The 20387-nt window shown below is 43.2% G+C and overlaps 1 protein-coding gene across 3 annotated transcripts in view; it reads right to left on the minus strand.

The window, feature by feature from the left end:
- The window catches only part of SPTBN1 (spectrin, beta, non-erythrocytic 1), a 139004-nt gene that overhangs the window by 11121 nt on the left and 107496 nt on the right, over window positions 1–20387 (minus strand). For all 3 annotated transcript variants that reach the window (XM_012649847.1, XM_012649848.1, XM_012649850.1), the window contains exons 17-29: window positions 20266–20356; window positions 15314–15460; window positions 14147–14410; window positions 13286–13510; window positions 12733–12822; window positions 12281–12562; window positions 11476–11606; window positions 10018–10222; window positions 9219–9593; window positions 4871–5115; window positions 3496–3634; window positions 2670–2754; window positions 569–765 (exon numbers count right to left, since the gene is read on the minus strand). In XM_012649847.1, coding sequence (XP_012505301.1) covers window positions 569–765; window positions 2670–2754; window positions 3496–3634; window positions 4871–5115; window positions 9219–9593; window positions 10018–10222; window positions 11476–11606; window positions 12281–12562; window positions 12733–12822; window positions 13286–13510; window positions 14147–14410; window positions 15314–15460; window positions 20266–20356 — 2476 coding nt within the window. The remainder of the gene's footprint in view (window positions 1–568; window positions 766–2669; window positions 2755–3495; window positions 3635–4870; window positions 5116–9218; window positions 9594–10017; window positions 10223–11475; window positions 11607–12280; window positions 12563–12732; window positions 12823–13285; window positions 13511–14146; window positions 14411–15313; window positions 15461–20265; window positions 20357–20387) is intronic.

Consider the following 20387-nt stretch of genomic DNA (forward strand, 5'->3'; position numbering starts at 1 on the left):
TTCAACCCAAAAGTATGCAAGTACATTTTAAATCCCCAGAACTGTAGAAATCAGAAAGAAATACCATTATTGTATATTGCAAAGAATCAGCTTTCTACCAGGAATGCAAAAGTCTTGGGAGAGAAAACACCAGTGCACAAGCCCTTTTCAAAGGCCTTTATGTTGGGCAGAAAAGATCATCAGGAATGGGGAATTTATAATGGACTAGGATTAAGCTACTATTTGAGGGGAATACTAATTCTGGAATTCTGAGGAAAATTTTAAGGCCATGTCCCCTTGAAACCAAAGCTTCTATGAGATACAGGAGAATGGCAGATCAAAAAAGCAATTCCTGGACAGGAAGCTATTGTAAGTGATCATAAATCCAGGTGCCAAGTGGTGACTGAGAGGGCAGCAGCCCCGAGCCTCTCACATGTCCTGTTCCAAGGGACCCACCGATTTCAAGAAGATGCTTACTACTTTTAAAAACCGAGCCATTATGTGAATTCCCCAGTTTAAGAGGCAAGCAGGAAGAAAAGGCTGCCCATGGAGCCAACAGGCAAAGCACCCAGCAGCCAGGGCCACTTACTGTCGTCAGCCTTTCCAGGGCAGAGAACCTCTCGTCCCAGGTCGCTGCAGACTTTTCAAATGCCTCATGGCGCTTGATGAGCTTCTCTACCTCGTCCACACTCTGGCCTATTTCTCGGCTGGATAGGTACGGCTCCTGTCCAAGCAGCCAGGCCTCGGCTACGCTGGCGTCTCTTGAGAACTGATGGACCTCCAGAACTGCACAGGGTACCAAGAGAGGGTGAGGCTGCCAGTAGGTGACCTGGCAGTCCCTGCCGGCCCCATGTCCCAGCACCACTGCCCTCTGGTGGCAGCTACCTGCACAAGCAGCTTATCATCTACTCTAGATCAGCGCTGTCCAAAGCAAATGAAATGTGAGTCACACATGCAACTTTAACTTTCCCAGTAGCCGCGTTAAAAAGAGAAAATATCAACAGGTGAAATTAGTTTTAATGGTATGGTTTATTTAACCCAATATATTAAAAATTATCATTTCAACATGTAATTAGTATTAAAAAAAATTGAGATGTTACATTCTTTTTTTTCTAAGTCTAAATCTGATGTGAATTTTATACTTACAGCACTTACTGCACATCTCAATTTGAGAACATTTCAAGTTCTCAGGAGTCACATGTGGGACAGCAGCTATCATATTGCACAGCACAGGTCTAGAATGTACACTCTGCTCACCTGGCCCTACTTCAGAGCTCTGCGGGAACTCACAGTCTACACGTAGCCAGACTGTGTGGATAGAGCAAGCGTTCATAAGCTACCCCCTGTTGGAAGTAGTTCTATGTTTTATTTTGGAGGGCTGAGAGGGAGGGAAGGATATGGGAGCACTACAGCAGGTAGGGAACAATATGGGCAAAGGCTTTTGCTGTTTCATTCTGTTCCTCCACATGTGAGGAGACACAGAGCACTAGCTCCACCACCATTACAAGCAGGCAGGAAAGAACATGGCTTCCTGTTACTGCTAACACTTATTCTTCACTGCGTTTAGAGCAGCAGTGCCTGGGGGCTGTTTGGGTAAGAAATGGGCCATGGGCAGCATCAGTGTCCCTGGGAGCCAGTCAGCTACCTCCTTCCAGTATCTCATGCTGGAAGCCCTCAGCACAGCCACATGGAGAAGATGCCACCTCTGCACAAGGGACTCATCTGCTCTTCAAGGCAGGGACTGTGCAAGTCATCACTGTGTCGCCAGTGTACAACCTGGTCCTAGCTCACAGTGTGTGACATGAGTTTTGCTGAACTGAGTGAAAGTGCCCTGGAACTCTCAAGACTTACAGACCAAATCTTAGTGCAAAGAATGGTCAAAAATAGGATTTCTGAGGGCTCTGGGCCTATCTTTTCAGCTATTTGTCTAAGGGAAAAGGTCCCTTGGATTCAGTTTCTACTAAGCACCCAGATGTGCATGGATGGGGTTAGAACATAAGGACAGAGCCCATAGCTCCAGCATAGAATGGCAAATATGGTGAACATTCCTGGACTGGGCTACTTCTGGTGTTCACACCTATTATGAAATGCTATTCCCAACACTACCCATTATAAACCCCGTGTTGGCTCAAATATTCCTGTATAAAACGAGGAATAAAAATAGAATCTATTAGTAGCTCACAGGATCACTGTGGGGAGTAAATACAGAAATACAGTAAAAAAACTTAGAACAATGCCCGGTTCACAACAAAACCTTAACAGATGTTAGCTTTGATTATGTTGTTAATCTTCCAATGAGAACACCAAATACAAAACTTAATCAGGCCAACTTTCCACCTTCTTGACTCTGAAATAACAATTCTTCTTGAAGACCACCAGGGGTAGGGGGCTTCTGCCTGTGCCCTCCCCAGGGATGCTGAATTGTCATTCCCCTGTTGTTCCTAAAGAACAACCAAATCCTACTTACGACACTAAGATTAGTCATAGGGCAAAAAATAATGACTATGCCACAGGAAACTTCTTAAAAATAATATTTACCATGTAATGGTGAAACAAGACACTAAAAAAGCATCCAGAACTCCTTAAATCATTAAGTGATAACACCACATCAATTAAAACAGAAAAATAAACTTGCATGCTTTCCACGAATACCCAAAAGGAGCAGAAAGATAAGCAAAGTCTGTCCTTACTCAGTCTTAACCACTCCCATCGGTCTTCCCACTTGTCGATCATTTCTTTTCTCTTTTCTGTCAACTGCAGTAACTTTTCCTTGATCTGTATGAAAAGGAGGAACCCCAGGACATCTTAATAGAATGCACCACATCTTCTTGATGGGTCGCTTCACATAAGAAAAATACATTTTCTGCAAAGACCACCAGTAGGCCAGGAGATACCTACGGACTACTCAGTCTATCTGTGTATTGGGAAAGGAGAGAGAAGCATGGCAGTGCTCCTTCCAGAAGGGGTTGGAGGACAGTGGGGGCCCTGCTCAAAGCTACTTTGTCGTGAGGAGGCTCCCTGCAGCAAACACATTCGGGAAGAGACACAACAAGGGGGTGAAGCCCTGACCTCTGAGAGGACATCCATTCCCATGCAGGGGGCCACACACTGAACTCATCATTTATCTCTCTACTGCCATCATCCTAACCAGAATCGGCAACCATCCACTGAAGAGCAAGCTGATCTAGGGCATACGTGACTGACCAGAGGGATCAACTAGAAAGAGTAATGACGGAGGTGGGAGAGGCCGTTTTTCAACCTGTGGCCCTCAAAAATTATCTTCTGTGCCATAAATTTACTGGTGCTGGGCCTGGAGTCTTGCATAATTGTATTTTTCTAGACACACAGGAAAGAAGGAATTTTGAAATATATGTATGTGCGTGTGTATATGAACATAAATACATATTTCCGTATTTATGTACATTTATGTACATAAACCACCCCCAAATAGAGTCGTTTTATACTTTAACACGACCTGCATTCACCCTATGGCCCCAAAGTAAAGCAGTATCCTACCTCCTCAGATGCGTAGTGTTTTCTCGCCAACAGGGATTTCCCAAGTTCAATGCAGGTTGTGAAACTGTCATTACGAGCATCGATTTCAGCTTTGATACCTTGATGATTATTCATTAATAGTTCAACAGATGATACATCCCTAAAATTAGAGAAACATTACCTCCTTTAGGAGATCAAGCTTTTCAAATTAAGTGTGTAGGTTTTAAAACACGTAATTAATTTGAGGAAAACTGCCCGATGGCAGTTTGGGCTCAGGTTGGACCAGGTCTGAGCTCAGGTTGGGCCACTGGAGCCAAAGAACAATGACAGCACAATTTGGGGCCAGCTATACAACCAAACATTTAGAATAAGGCTACTTTTATTTTTGTGTGGGTGTCTGAATTATTCGATTCAAAATGGTTTCTAGATGGGTGCCAGAAAAAGCACCGGATTTCTGTTTAAAATTTTACTTTGAAATGCAATTCAGAAAGACTCTCTTCAAGAAGGTACAGAGGCAGTAACAGGTGTCCCAATCGTACCCTGATGAGTTAGCTGCTAAAGGTTCAGGATGTTTGTTCTAAAGAGCAGCTGATATAGTCTCCTTATTCAGACATGACAAGATACACAGAGTGGGAATTAGATGAGACATCAGTGACCAATAGAGCTGTGAGAGCTCCCCATGCATCAAAACCTAACAATCTTGATCTAGGAAATACAATTTTTAAATATATATATATATATATATATATATATATATATCAAAATATTTCTTCTATGCAGTGTAGTTTATTACAGTGGGAACAGGAGCTGGCAGAGGTGAACTGGAGATTATACATGTACCTGCTTTTAATATACTAACTTCTCTTCACTAATTTGCACAGAATCAAGCCAAAGCCATAGAACAAATACTAAATAATAACCCCAGGACACCATTAGAGCCTATGCTGAGGATAAGAGGCACCTTTAGTAATGTGTACGGAAAGGTACAGAATGGTTTTTAATCCAGACATACAGAAAGAACTCAGAAAAGCCATCTCACTGCAAAGATGAGGCAGTTAGTTGTGCCCAAGGTATGTGGCTGTCTGAAGCATGAGGTCCTACTTCGAGCACAGACCTGGGCAGGAGGGCCTGTGAGTGTGGAAGACGGGAGCTTGGCTGGGGAGAACCAAGAAGGGCTGGACAACACCAGGCCCCATGTCCCCTGGAGATGGTGTGTAGGAGACAAGCGAGTGACAGCTTACCCAAAGCACTTCCCCCACCCTGCTCTGGCCTTGAAGCTCTCGGGCAAGAACTACTCTCAAGGCTCCTGCTTCTCTCCAGAAGATCCCTTCTCTGCATAAACCAATGGTCAGTGAGCCTAATTTCCTCCTCTTCATGAGGCCAGGAAAGTAATTACCTTGGCTTTTCCTGGGCTTCAATCTGTCGGATGACATCCTCCATCCAGAGCATGAGGTCGCGCACCATGCTGAAGAAGCGGAATTTGTCCCCCGTGTCCACCAGGCGCACCCTGCGGCCCTCACAGGCGTCCAACAGGGACTTCCAGGCTTCCAGGACCTCATTCTCCCGCTTCTGGATGTCGTCGGCTTTGTCACCCGCATAGGCTGCCTGGAGGCGGGCTGCATCCTCTTGCAGCTGCCTCACCTATGAAGCCATGGAGTAGACGAGCCAGGTGAGTACACTGTGGCCTCCCACCATCACCCCATGCCCTTCCTCCCACGTGCCACACGCCGTTCTGCTCACACACTGAAGGGAGCACCAAGTCAAAACGTGGCCCTGACTCCTCAAGGAGCTCTCAATTTCATGAAGATCCAAGTCATGAAAATGCAAGTTTTCTATAAATCCACTGAACTACATTATTAAGTTCTATATCATCAAGAGATGAAACAAATGAAATACCGCAGGAATGCAGGCAGTACAGCTTAGTCAGGAAAAGTCCCCTGGAGGTAGCCTGGGATATATGAATAGGACATAGTCAAATATGTTTCTAAAAAATAAATACCTAATCTGCTCCTTCAGGGTCAAGATAAATGTTTTATCATGAGTGAGAAACTGCCATGAAGAACACATTTTGAAAATGCCTTTCCACTTATATGTAATGTTGCTGAAAACAATGTATGAGTCGTCTATAACAGTTCTCGCCATGGGACATATAAACTCAAAAGTATAAAAACATAGCATCCAATGTGGTTAAAATTACTGATGTTAAAGAAGGTAAAAAAAATTTTTTTTTTTTTAAACAGAGTCTCACTCTGTTGCCCAGGCTAGAATGTCGTGGCATCGGCCTAGCTCACAGCAACCTCAAACTCCTGGGCTTAAGCAATCCTTCTACATCAGCCTCCCAAGTAGCTGGGACTATAGGGATGCCCCACCATGCCTGGCTAATTTTTTCTATATATTTTCAGTTGCCCAGCCAATTTCTTTCTATTTTTAGTAGAGACAGGATCTCCCTCTTGCTCAGGCTGGTCTCGAACTGCTGAGCTCAAACAATCCTCCCACCTCAGCCTCCCAGAGTGCTAGGATTACAGGCATGAGCCACCGCGCTCGGCCAAGAAGGTGAAATTTGAACTAGCCAAATTTCAATAAACACTTTGCAAAACTGAAAATTAACAGTGAGATTTGTGATTTGGTAAGTGGAGCCAATGATGCACTTCTAACTACATGGATTTTTGGTGAGCTATCTTTTCAGTTATGACAGTCATCAAAAGTAAAGAAAAATATCAACAAACCAACACAAAATCAGCATGCAGAGAAAAAGCTCAGAGAGCAGGAAATGCAAATGAGTCTTAAACATGAAAAGATGCTTCCTGGAGATAATGTAATATGTCATCTATTAGTTGGCAAAAACCCAAGTTTCATGATGTATTTGTCGGTGAGCTCATTCATTGTTGACAGGAGTCAACAGGCCACAGTTCCTACAGAGGATAGATGGGCAGTATCCATGAAAATTATAAATGCATACACTTTCTGACTTTACGATCCTACTCTGGGGAATTTATTCTTGCATATTTATTGCATACAAATATTCCTGCATATTTAGGAAACGAAATGCACAGATTATTTACTGAAGCACTGTCTGTAAAAACAAAAAGACCAAAAATAAAGTAAATATCTGTCAATAACATACTGGTTAAAATAATGATGGGATATCCAGCAAGAGACTGTGATGCAGCCATGAAAAAGGATGAGGAACTGCTCTGTGTACACATATGAACAGTGCTCCAAGATGATGGCTAAGTGCAAAAAGCAAAGTGCAGATGACGTGCACAATATTCTACTTTCTATGTTAAAAAAGGGGGAAAAACTAAGAATACACTTTTACCTTTTGTGGAGGAGGGTGCACATATGTCTTTATAACAGAAACTAATAATTATAGCTATCTGTATTTAAATTTACTTCTCGTATATGTTTATATAAAGTACAAACATTAGTAGTGCCACATATGTATATAATGTCTAATTAAAGACAGACACATTTGGCAGAATGGATACTCAATCATTATTTACTGATGAGACTGTGGATCAAAGAAGTTTGCAGACAGCAGTCCTGGATGGTAAGAGCTTTCAGATGCTGTGAGAAAAATATTTGGAGAAATGCTATGTGAGGATACAAGTGGGGTAAAGGGTAGGAACAGACAGCATCAGGGCTGGGGAGAGGTGGATTACTGACCCCGACTGCACAAAAGGACTTTACGTGATGGTAGGTCAAAAAAAGTTTCTGCAAAAGATGTAAAGAGCTACCAATGGGAATTTGGTTTCCATTGCGATTTGATTTCTATACCTTAAGGAACTTTTGGAACTATTCTTTAATTACGGCTCAGGTGTAAGTCAAGTTACAACAAGTAAGTTCCTAGGAAATTATTTGAAAAGCTAATTTCCTATATGACTAACCAAATCTTCTCAAACACCTGTTTCTGTGCCTTTTTTTTTTTTTTTTGAGACAGAGTCTTGCTCTGTTGCCCCGGCTAGAGTGCAATAGCCTCATCATAGCTCACTACAACCTCAAACTCGTGGGCTTAAGCGATCTTCCTGCCTCAGCCTCCTCTGGTTGTTTTTTAAGTTGCTCTCAAAACAAAAAGTAAGGTGCAAGAGGACAGCAAAAGTGAAAATTCCCACAAAAATTAACTATTGCTCTGCACAGCCACTCAAGACTATCCTTGGGTGCAAACACTGTGTTGTGTACTCCTGCGCAGAATGGAGGCAGGGGCAGGTCAAGCTGGCCCAAGAGGAAAGAGCTAGGAGAAAGCACCGCGTGCTTCTGGGGATCCACGGCAAGAGCCTTCCCTTCTGCTCCGTTGTTCTGTGATGATAAACGTCAATACTGCAGAAGGGGCACACATCCTTTTATGCCACAATGGCCCAGCGAGTACAGTGAGGCTGCCAGATTTGAGGGGGTGGATGCCTGTCCTGGGTGTTCTTGAACCCTTGCTGGGCTCCCTCACCTCTGAGTGTCATGAGGTAAAGGAACTCATGAAAAAACTGGGGAGCAACTCCGTAGTTTCTCAGTCTCTCACAGCTATAAATGATTTTATAGGTGCCAAGGCAAGACCTGTGCTGCTAAGGTATCTTCTAACTCCCTCCTCTAGACATCCCAAAAGTTTCCCTGAGCTTTTGTTATATAACAATAATTAGAAAGCATTTACAGAGCTCTTACTATTACCATATGTTTTGCAAGCATCATCTCAATCCTCAAAGCATTAGAAAACTGAAGCTTAGAGAGATCAATTAAACTTGTGGCCATCTCTATGTGACAGGAATTAAGAACGAGGGGAAAGTGAGAAGACAATGGCTGTCAAGGTGGTCCCCCCACAGAACAAATCCCAAAGCTGTCTGGAGGCTGATGCACTACACTGGGTCAGCCAGAGGCTGAATCTGGGCTGCTTGTTCTTGTAAATGAAAATTTATTGGTACTTTTCTCACTGTCCACAGCTGCTTCATGCTACAGTGGCAGAGGGCAGAGCTGTAATAGAGACTGTATATCCCGTAAAGTCAAAAATAGTTACTATCTGGCCTTTAACAGAAAAAGTTTGCCAACCGCTGTACTATTAATAGATGATCAATACACTCTTAACAGACAAGAACAAAACTCCAGACATTCTCAGGCACATCTTTAATAAAATTGGCTGCTTCTCTAGGATCATGAAATTTAGGAAAAAAATATTATTTTTCAACTGAAAAGCATAAAACTAAACAAGAAACTATACAGAGATTAGAAAGGAAACTAGAGAGTGATTACACTAGATTTTTACTGTTACGCTGTTATTACATCGTCAAACATCTTTTAAACAAAGTCTTAGTGTTTACCCATTTTATGCGGGGGTGGGTGGGGAGACCTGGCATATTAAAACATTAGAATCCTGTTTTTCTCTCTTTCTAGAAACATAACTCAGACCCTGGCTGATGGAAAATAATAAGGTATCATTTTGGAAATTATTCTGGACAGATATGCTAACACAATACAAAAACTCGCTGAGGCCTATAACTTGCAAATGTCTGTCTATGCATCTGGTTTATTTATTTGTTTTAATCAAGGGGATGCTCATCTGCTGTCTGCAAATGTGGCAAACAGAACTTTATGGACTGGTAAGTTCTCCTAAATGAAGATTATAAGGGTGTAATTTGGGGCAATTCTTTGAGGCATGTTTTGATGAGCCAAGGAATACAGAGATATTCAGAGATGCATAAAGACACACTCTATGGAGAGAAAATCTCCCCACCGCCCCTGGGCAGACCCCTACTCCTACCCACCTGAGTGCCCAGGGCCTGGATGTCGTGCTCGAATGTGGTGTGCATCCTCTGTAAGGTCTCCACTGTGTTCTGATCTCTCCCAAGCTCCTCGGGGAGTTTCTTGTGTTTGTCCTGTATGCGCCCAAAGATCTCCTTGGCGTCATGGTAAAACTTATGCAGTTCATAGGAAGCGGCAAGAATCTGTGTTCTTGTGTCAATGAGCTCCAGGAGGTCAGCCCAGGCTTCGTTGAGGCCGTCCTTCCACTCGGCGATGGTGGCGGCATCTGAATGTCCAGAGTTGATGAGTTCGTCTGCCATGTGATTGACTGTGTCCACACGTTCCTGCCCAATGTTCCCTGTGTCTCGGGCGAATTCCCGGAATCGTTCTTGTAACATCTGAAATGGGCATATGCATAAAGAAATCAGTGACACTGTTGTGTACATCTTATTTCTTGATCACATGAATGTCCTTTGGAAAGAAATGGCCTCTAAGTGAGAGGTCATCATGTAGTAATTACCTCTCATTAAGTAGTCATAACTAACACTCATAACTTGGGAAAAGATCTTAGCTCTAGAACCTCTTATCAATCAGGTTTCCTTCTTGCTCAATGCAGCAGAGTAAGGCACTGCCTCTACCTCCTCTTACTTTAGGGGCTGGGAGTACAGAGAAGTTAGCCAACCTCAAAATCACCTGTTTATAAAAAAACACTGTTGAAACTAAACCCCATGCCCTTTGATGTGAGTCGGAACATCTTCTTTGCTTGCAGATGAGGAATGCAAGTGGCTTTCCACACCATCACTAGCTGCCCGGTGTACTTGCCGTGACGTGCTCGTAGTCCTGCCCCAGCTCATGGGACCCTGCGACCACCTCCCTCTCAGCGATCCACTGCTCCAGGTCGTCCACCTCCCGGTTGAGCTGGAATAACCTGTGCCTCTCGTCCAGCTTGCCTCTCCTCTCTTCGGCAAGGTCTTTCAGACCAGCGTATAGTTTATCCACCTTGGACTGCCGCATGCTAATGCGCTCACTGAAAAAGGGAGCAACAGAGGAAAAAGATCTTCAATGTCAATTTTCTTCAAGGGAAAAACAAATGAGGTGGTGATAACAGGAGAACATGTTACACTAAATTTCTCAAAGGAAACTCTGGTTAACCTACCTAACCTGAAAAATAAAACTCACAAACTGGCCCCAATTTCAAGTAACTAAGAGCCAATATGTAAACAAAACACAATAATTAAGGCCGAAGGCCATTTTGAATGTCATCAAGGAGGCTGGGGGGCTGGAGTCACAGGGAGAAACCCTAACTGTCTGCAGTGCTGGCTCTGCAGGTCAGGATTTGCTTTGACGTTAAAAGTTAATGCAAAATCCACACATGGTCTTCCATTCTCTGGCAAGCATCAGCCTCTACTGGCTATGGGCTGTGTGCTCTTCCCTGTCAGGAGGGCTAGACCGGACGTTCCGGTTTCTCGGGTCCGGGGTATGCAGTCAGGAGACTATACCCCCTTTTCTCCAACTTCTCAGAGTGACAGTCTCGAAACAGCACACCAGAGACAAAGACTTGCTTGTACCCATCCTCGGAGACTTGGAAAGCCACTTTCCTGGGAATCCTGACCACGAGCATCTTAAGGACCTCCTGCACCAACACAGCCTTTGACCTCGTCTCCCTCAATCTGCCTCGGTTAAACACACAAGGCTGACTCCTTTCCTTTCTGAGTCATAAGAGGCAGTTTCAGAGAAAGCCTAAAATGACAGCTCTCAAAGTTAATACAGGAGCTTGTTATATAGTCAATGAGTACCACACTTATTTTTTTTTCTCCAAGGCATTCTAAGCATTTGATGTGTAAGAGTTTGGAAGTGGTATCACTTTGTTCTTCCTGGGAGCCCTTTTATTTTATAGGTCCATGTATTCTTATCTACTATTCTTCTTAAAGCTAGTAATTAACTTTCCTAAACTGGATGACTTTTTCTATTCAAGTGCTCTGGTGATTATCTGTACCTGTGCAAATCAGCCTGCATTTTTGATTCATGACACGAACAATCTTTTAATAGTGGCTTGTCCAATAGGAGATATATTATTAAATTGCCCTTGTGGGTTAAATAACAGTTTGCACCTTCTATTCACCATAGACCTACTGGGTCTGTTTTAAAAATGCTTCCTACAGCTCTACCTCACCAGTGATTCACGACGAATGCTGCCATTTTCTTTTCGTGTGGGTTAGTAAGAGATCCTCACTGAGAAGATATGACAGCCAGGTCTCACCTTCACAAAACAGCACTCACCTTTCCGGATGGCTGTCGGCCACCAGCGCCCGGCTGGTTTTGGAGAGCTGATGCACTGTCTCTGCGTAGTCCTCCACAGCTTGTTCCAAGATCTGGTGCTTCTTCAACATGGAGACAGCGCTCTGCTCATCCTGCAAAGAGAGGGGACTGTCACAACCACAGCTGTCCCCTCTGGCCCAAAACCACCTTAAGGAGTGACAGGCTGACTGCGTCGTGGGGCAGGAGGAAGGACTAGCAAAAAGAAAGACACCACAAGTGTGACGTGGGCAGTGGAACAACAGACGTGTCCCAAGAGCATCCACGTGGACTGGACCACAGGAGGCCTTTGTGAAAGACAAACATGAGGAAGATGCAGAATGAGGAAGACCCCTCTGAGGTAGAAAGCAAAGCTCGGCAAACCAAGTGTGCCCTGGCTAGCTGAAACTCCTCATGGCATATCAGGTACATAGGCGACAGCATTCTGGAACCTTAAAATACTTTTCAAAACCAACTTGTATGTTGTAAAGTTCAGGGAACCTATAAATAGAGAGCAAGGACTCTGGCAAATTTCAAACATGACAGGATGAACCCAGTCTTAATGACATACCAGGACTCGGATAAGGAAAGTTTCTGTCAAGGGGGAAATAGCAGCCAGATTTTAGACACCTTTAAGTACCATGGTGCCCCCTTAACACTCAAAGGCAACAAGGGAAATCTTCAAAAAGACAGAGCCCCCAGGAGAAAACAAGCTCAGGGTCCGAGTCTGAGGCTCTCTTGGGACAGAGATGTTTCTCACTTCCTCTCAGGAAGGAAACCCTCTTCTCACCTTGGCCTTCTCTTCAGACATCATGTACAGCTCCTGCTCACTCATCCACGCTTCGGCCTCGGCCGCATCAAAGTAGTACTGCTGGGCCTTGTGCGCCTCCTCCAACCGCCTATGGCGTTTCTCCGTTTCCTCGATTAGGAGACCCCACAGCTGCTTTAGGTCGGCAAGCCTCTGTCTGATGGTTTCAGCGCTGGGGCTGCTGCTGTCCGTGACAATGTTTTGGCTCCTCTCAAAGATGTCATCAATGCGAGGCTGGTGCCCCTGGATTTCTTTCTGGAGGGTCTGTGTGGGGTAGAAAAACACACATGAGGGCTTGCTAAATGGCAGCAGCCTGGTGTTTATGTCAAGCCATTAGGGCCAGGAAGAAACTGCCAAGTCTCTCTCACGTTTTCTGTCTTGTAATTTAGAACAATTATTTATCAGACTGAACTAGCCTGAGTAGAAACACTTACCTGATTTTTCTTTATTAACAGCTGCACAGTCTGGAGGTTGTGACCATGATCCGTGGAAGTTGCCAAAGGCATCCTCTCTCCAACCCACAACTGAAAATAATTGTGAATAAGTGATCAGGACCAGTCCGAGGAACAAACATATAATACGAACAAGACCAGCAAGGAAGAGCTGGGGAGCCACCTTCAGAGACAGCTCGTCCAGCCCCTTGGAAGGCTGTCTGAGGAAACGCATCCTTCTGCTCAGAGACAGGGAGAGAGGGCTAGTCTTCCAAATTTACCTCATCCTCAAGGTCAGGCTCACTGTGAGTCCTCATTAGTTACCTTTAATAGTATTGTTCTAGGGGCAATAAAATCCTAGAGTATCTTTAGGTAACCTGAGGGGAACAATGGGGTTGCATTTTGTGTGAAAAGAGAACGAACCCTTAGAACATAAGCATGGGCTTCGACAGCTCACCAAGGTGGCCCAAGGCAAGCATGACACGTGAGAACAGGGGCTTCAGGACAGGTGAGAAGGTTCGTGGCAAAGTCATACATGCAGTGAAGGTCTACTCACGATCTCGTCCTCCACGTCCCTGTTGAACTGGTGGATCTCTTTGGAGGCCAGCAGATTATGCTTCCTTTCATTCAAGGGCTCCAGCAACTCCATGAACTTGGTCTGCACGGTGAGCCGCTTGCTGTCCACCTCGTCAGTGCTCTTCCCCTCCTGGCTCAGGGCCTGGGCTTGGCTCTGGAGCTCTTCAATCTCCTTCTTCCGCACTTCCATTTGGTTCTCCAGCATCTGAGGGCAGAGAAGAAAAGCAGGTCAACACCTGGCAAAGACCATCTTTTGCAGGGACTGGTTCTAAGCAGAACTGCTAGGTCCACTGGGACTCGGCTGCTGCAAAGCAGCCAGGGAAGCCACTGGGAGAGTATGCACTGACTTGGTTTCTCAACCTCAGTGGAACCATTTTCCCCTAAATTCTGAGTAAATGCATTTGCCCTTAGAGCCTTCTACTGTGATATAAAAAAAACTGTTACATTACTTTTGTTATCAATAAAGTACCCTGAAGAACTGAGATTACCGTCGCATATCAAGACCTTCTATAGCAATGTATGCAAATATTACTCCTTCGTGTAAAATGAAGAATGGAATGAAATGAACATTACTCAACTATTAAATGGTGATAATACCCGTCAGCTAAGAAAATGATATTTTAAAAAAGCATTCCCATGTACAGACACCCCATACTTGTACAAATATTGTGTTTTTCTATTTGATTCTTGAAACATCCTATGATGCTGTCAGAGCTAGCACTTTGCTGGGCTAACAGTCTCACGAGGAAGGCGGGTAACTGGGGACACAGTGGTGAGCAAAGACTATGAGGACTATCACTATGAAACAGAAACAGCCCGGGTGGTCGCCTTGCCCACTTGCCTGCTGCTTTTTCAGTAGGATGTTGACGCTGGTAAGGTCTTTGCCATAGTCATCAGATTGAATCTGACTCTCTAGGCCATGCAGCCATTTGTCTAGATCTGCACAGCTCTGGGTGAAAAGTTCAGCCTTGTTTGCATCAAAAAGCCGCTGGGCCTTGGTCTGGGTGGTGGATTCAAGGACTTCCCACATTTTATGTAAACCAGTGAGTTTCTCCTTCACCACGGCTTCTGTCTCAGGCTTTTCTGAAATGAGCTGCATTCCTTCCTGGAAAACACAAACCAGCATGGTTATAAACAAATAGTTTGCTAGAGAAAAAAAAGTCACTGTGAAAAACAAACCTGAGATATTTGATCTGTGATTTACCCATTCATTCAACACGCACACACACACAGAATCTTTCCATGTGAAGTTACCAATCAATAAAATCAACAATGGCCTACTCCATGTACATTACATGGATTTCATGGGAGTTGAGCAGTAAGTACTCCATGATGAAATAGTTTCAGCTGGGGCAATGGGACAGTTAATCAAACAACCTAAGACTTTATCCCCTCCACTCCATGCCTAAAGACCATATATAATACATTATTTTACCCATTAAGAATCTGAAACAATATAAAAAGTGTGAAAGCAGAGAAGGGTGGGTGAGAAACTCCACATTCATCCTCAGTTAAGTTGCACAGAATCTCTTTGTGTCAAAATAATACATCATAACAATTATTATAGTGACTTGGTATATGGTAGTCACATAAGAAATATAGGGAAAATTTTAAAAATATATTTTTAAATTATATGCAACTATATCTGATAAATCTGTCACAAAGCAACATAAATAATATGATCAAGATAGTGGGGACCCTATATGGGATCTAGCAGCAGCAGCAAATGAGATGCACAACAGACACTAAACACCTAGTATTCATTCTAAAATAAATCAAGCGTTTTGAAAACCACCTGGTTGGGTTTCTGCTTTTCTCCCTTCTGGTGGGTTGAAGTCAGGAGCTGGTAAGTGAAAGGGGATTGCTACTGGCTGTGTAACATTTATAAATGATAAGACAAGACCCAGAAGTGTTAGAAAACGTGCTAAATAAAAAGGAGCTCACTTCCACTCTGTTTTATCACAGCCACGCTGTGGACATGGGGCCCTCATGGAACACTGTAACGCACCTTCTCAATTTTGTCAAGCCACTCTTTGTTGGATGCAAGTTCTGCCATAAATGCTTGATGCTTTAACCATTTACTGTGCAGATTTCTGGCTTCATCATAAGACATGTCCTGGGCTGTAAGCATCTTTTCATTGATCCAGAGAGACAGCTAGGGGGAAAAAAAAATCAAGAAGGTTTCAGAAGTCATGATCCTACCTGGAAAGGGGTGTGTTGATGTCATACTATGCATGCTACACGTTTCCTGAGCAACAATCAAATATTTAACTTTATAACTCAGATCCATCATGACAGGTGTCCGTTCTATGGAGCCTATACCTAAGCTTTGCTCCATACTGTGTGTTTAACATTCGATACAGAAGTACAAAAGTTCTATGAGCCAGCATTCAAAGTGTTTCGCACTCTTAACCAGCGTTCATTCCAAAGGCTTTCGTTTAAAATTCTGCTGTAACCAGTCCAAGACAACCTTTTTTCTCTTCCAAATACCTGTGTCAGCTATACCATGTTAATCATGATTGACTACCTTTTACTCTATTTGGCAATCTTCTTACTTTTTAAATTCCTTTTATTAAAAAAAAAAAAAACAAAAAAAAACAAAAAATCTAACCAACTGATCTACCCGCCCTCCCCTTTCATGGGTACATCTATGGGAATGCCAAAAAGCATAAATAACTGCTCACTGTAGGGCTAAGGCAACAATGATACCCTTTTAATGTTTCCTACAAGTCTGAGTCACTTTCAACCCTTTTTTCTGTGCCTCTAGTTCTCTAAAGAACCTTCCATTCAGACCAAGAATGCTTCATAGGACTTGATTTTGAGACCTAACATGTTTGCCTAGATCTGAAGTCTGGAAAGCTGGCAGCCTCTGATGGATCTGAGAAGGGAGTTCTCTCACCAGGGTCAGCCCAACACCAGGCTGGACCCGCTTCTGCTGGCTTCCATCCTGACTGGGCCCTGGCTCATTACTGCCCACTTGTGATGGGCCGCGCCAGACTCCCGATTCCTACCCCAGTCACGGTGCTACCCCAGAAAGAGCTTTCTGTTGGCCCAGGTCAAAGATAAACAAAGGAATCAGAAGCAACAATCCTCAGGGAGTATGTCCCTTCTCCTGAATGACTGCGAAAAGCCCACCTTTACATGTCACTGTTACAACAAATTTGTAAACTCCTTCATGATTGTATCTCCAAAGGTCTAGAAATGGAATATAAAACCAATAGAAATCTATATAGAATCAACTTTTCCAATGCCATTCACTTCTGCCCTGGGCTGCTGCTGGGAAAGGCTCCCCCATAAACTTCCTTCCACAACAGAAGTTCTGTTCTTTGGAAATGATGTCAAGGAGGGCAGTGAGGGTCACAGGAGCACCCCTGGTGCCAAAAGCAGTGAACTCCTGGGCACTGTCCCTACCCTTCTCAGGGTATTCACCACACAGGGGAATGGGGAGGGGGTTCAGCAAAAGTTAGTGAGATCTTTGACATCACCTGTTATTGAGGAAAAAACTAGCAAATTTCATAATGTCTTTTATAATCAAAGACATAGAGATTATTATATAATAAAGACACTAAATTTCTTATTTTAAAAGAATTACCTATGTTCCAGTTATCTGAGCAGCTAAAATCTGAAAGATTATGGTCAATCTTAGGGGAAAAAAGGTTAAAAGGAAACCAAATGACAATGTTTTCCCCTGTATTCTACATATTCTCACACACACTCTCTCTCTCTCTCTCTCTCTCTCTCTAGAAGGCACTTTTATTCAAAGTGCCAAGGACGTTGACATATTTTCACTATTCATAACCACCTACCCAAAAGGGATTAAAAAAGAGAGAGAGCTACATAAAAGTCAGGCTTATAAACAAATCTGCTCTTTGCTGAACACATCATCCTACACATAAAGCACCATGCGATATAGCACAATGAAATGATCTATGGAACTTGCTAGTTCATCAGCTCTTTATCAGCATTCTGGAACCAGAGCTACATTTATTATTTGTGGGCATTTATAAAGGTCATTTAAGAATATACTCATTCTCTGCAGAAAAGAACACTATGTGGATTAGGAAAAGATAAGAAAAAATGCTTTGATCATTGAATTAAGCTAAAAGCAAAGCACCAAACTCACATCCCTGTGCCAGACACACGTACATATATTGTCCTTCTGAAAAAAAATAATCAGTTTCAGAAAACAGGAGGTATAGTATGAGGGAATAAAATAATAAAGTAGTATCTTTTAAATTATTCATTCATTTTTCAGGACATCACATTAAAATAACCCTACAAAGACTATGATGTTCTTTGTATCCCCATCTATAACTGGGAGCAGCTGGGTCCCTGCTCATTCCACAGTATTGCTGGTGCAATAGCTGTCCCCAGCCAGAGAGTGTTGATGGGGGTGGCAGCAGGGGCCCATCTCACAATCCACAGCTCCTCTAGCCAAGGCATCCTGAGGAAGGGAATCTGAAAAAGAGACAAACCCCTGGATTCCCTGTACCTTGAGCAACAACAGCAGCCAGTAAAGGTATTAAATTTGACCTCTGGGCACTCTGTATCTATTGAAATAATAGGTAGCTTTTCAAATGTAGGGTTAGTTCATATATAAGCTCCATTCTCAGGATCACTGAGAGGCTGATCACTAATCACTAATCACTAATGAGGCTGAATGATGGCAAGTTCACAGCCAAAGACCCTATTGCCTCTTTGCTTGTATTACTACACCAAGAGTTTTAGAGCCCCCAAACCTGACCTAAATGCCATCACCACGCAGAGACCGTACGTGCTGGCGTGGAACCCCGACACCTCCCAGCAGACACTGTAGCTGTACTTACTAACGTAATGAGGGTCAAAGAGAGACAGGCACAACTAGGGAAGAAAGGATAAACCAGGGAGACTTGGCGGAGCAGTCACAAGGAGACCTGCAAATCATCTCCCAGTGGACATTAAAAAAGCTCAGCCCAAATTTCCTGCATACTTTGAGGGGAAATCACACAGGACAGAGGCCCCTGGGCATGCCGGACAGTCACTGGAACCCAGCCGACATGTATATTAAGGCGAGAACTCCTTGTCACTAAGGATGCTAATTTAAAGCAAGCAGAAACAAACATCTAAAGACCTACCAAGACCATTTCCTATGACACCATCGGGAAGGACTATCATTTTACTTATTTATTTTTCTCTCTGTTTCTTTTTATGAATCTGTACATGTGTAAGTGGAAAACAGGGGACAGAAAATTCCAAATATAAATGGGATTCCCCTTGACCACTCAACCAGTCATTCCCTGGTATTCTTTTTCTCACATTTAACGTGGGCTTCAACATGGTTAGGTGAAAGAATTTCACCTTACTAACTTGCCCTTTAAAAGCAGGAACGTGGGATCCCATTGGTCCCACAACCCCCTAGAATACGGCCTGAGGTTAAAAATGAGTCACTGATGGTGCTGCAAGGGAAACGCCTAGGTGACACAGGGACCACTAATCTGTGGAAGGCACAGTCCAGCCTGCAAACACCTCCTCAACCGTTTTACTCCCTCCAATGCGAAATGGCCAATCAGCACTCACTGCAGCATAACACGCAACTCCACACAGCTAACTTTAGAGCCCATCACCCTCTGCTATGCCCTGCTTGGGACGTGAAAGCCGCCTTAAGTGAGCATCCTATCAAATGGGTTACTAATGTTTGCATGTCATTTAGAAGAGGCACTCCTGTCTTCAGCCTGTCTGGCTCCAAGCAAATCCCACGAAGACCTAGATTTGTCAGTGTGGTGCTTAAAGCTGACAGACCCTAAGCTACACAGTTTAGGGGCTTTTCTTCTTAAGGTTTAGCTACAAAAGCACATTGCGAGACTCACAAAAAGACAGCAGTTGAATGGACATGAAGGATCACTTCTGTCACGGATGATCTAATAGATGTCATTAGAGCCATATTACTTTTATTAACACAGCACACGTTTGCATGCAGGGTGTTTGTGATGATTGGAGTCATACAGAGTCATATTCTGAGCACACAACCTGCCCCTGCTCCCACACTCTTAATCCCTCAAGGTCCCTGAGGCTTCATGTGGATATTCGTCACCCCATTTTTACCTCCAAGGGTATTTATTCTAATAAACCAGAAAGGACAGTCTCATCACCGTTCTTTGGCAGACAGAGAAATATGATGTTCTTAGGAACTCACACATGTGAAGTCTGCTAGACGCTTCTTTCTGGTCAACTTTAGTTTTCAAAGTTTGTTTATGTATGTATCGGGGAACATGAAATAGTATGAGAATCATCAGATGAATACCACATGTTAAAACTCGGTGTTTGGAATTAGGATTACTGCTCTTTGCATGTTAGATACACATTGAAGGAGCCTGAAAGATGGTATTATAAGGTCCGAAGTAAATAAGAAACTTAATTTGTGTTTTTAAAATCACTACTTCTTACTCCGTAGCCACTTTCAGTTCCTTTTAGTTCTTTCCTTCTGTACCATTTAAATGTACATTGCTCTAGAGAGTTAAAACATAACACTAAATACTTTTATGTTGCAGAATATTCTAGGACATGAAACAGAACTTTCTATGACAATAGAAATGTTCTATGTCTGTGTTGTCCAATATGGTAGCCACTAGTCATAGCTGGCAACTGAGCACTTAAAATATAGCTAGTGTAATGAAGGAACTATGCTGTTAATTTTATTTAATTTTAATTAAATTAAAATGAAACAGCCATATGTGGCTAGTGGCTACTATAATGGACAGCGAAGTTCTATACTCTAATGTTCTAGATTATAATAATCTAGTTACTCTAAGTGGTAGCTTATAGGTTGGAGAACCAACAAAGTGCCACATGTCCCCACCTGCAAATCAAATGGGTGATAGGAATTTATGGCCTCATTAATTTTATAATTCAAAAGGCTCTTCTGCTAAATGCAGGTTGGCAACTGTTGGAAACAAAGAAGGGAGGGATCAGAGGGCAACATACCTCTTGACAATCTTGCAGGAATTTCTGAAGATCCCTGTTGTCCTTCAATCTCATTAGAAGTTCACTGGCTGCCTCACGATTCTTCCTATGTCTGGTATAATAACACAAATTATTTTTAAAAA

The sequence above is a fragment of the Propithecus coquereli genome, unplaced genomic scaffold (assembly GCF_000956105.1).
Source record: "Propithecus coquereli isolate 6110/MARCELLA unplaced genomic scaffold, Pcoq_1.0 Scaffold305, whole genome shotgun sequence".
NCBI classification, from domain to species: domain Eukaryota; kingdom Metazoa; phylum Chordata; class Mammalia; order Primates; family Indriidae; genus Propithecus; species Propithecus coquereli.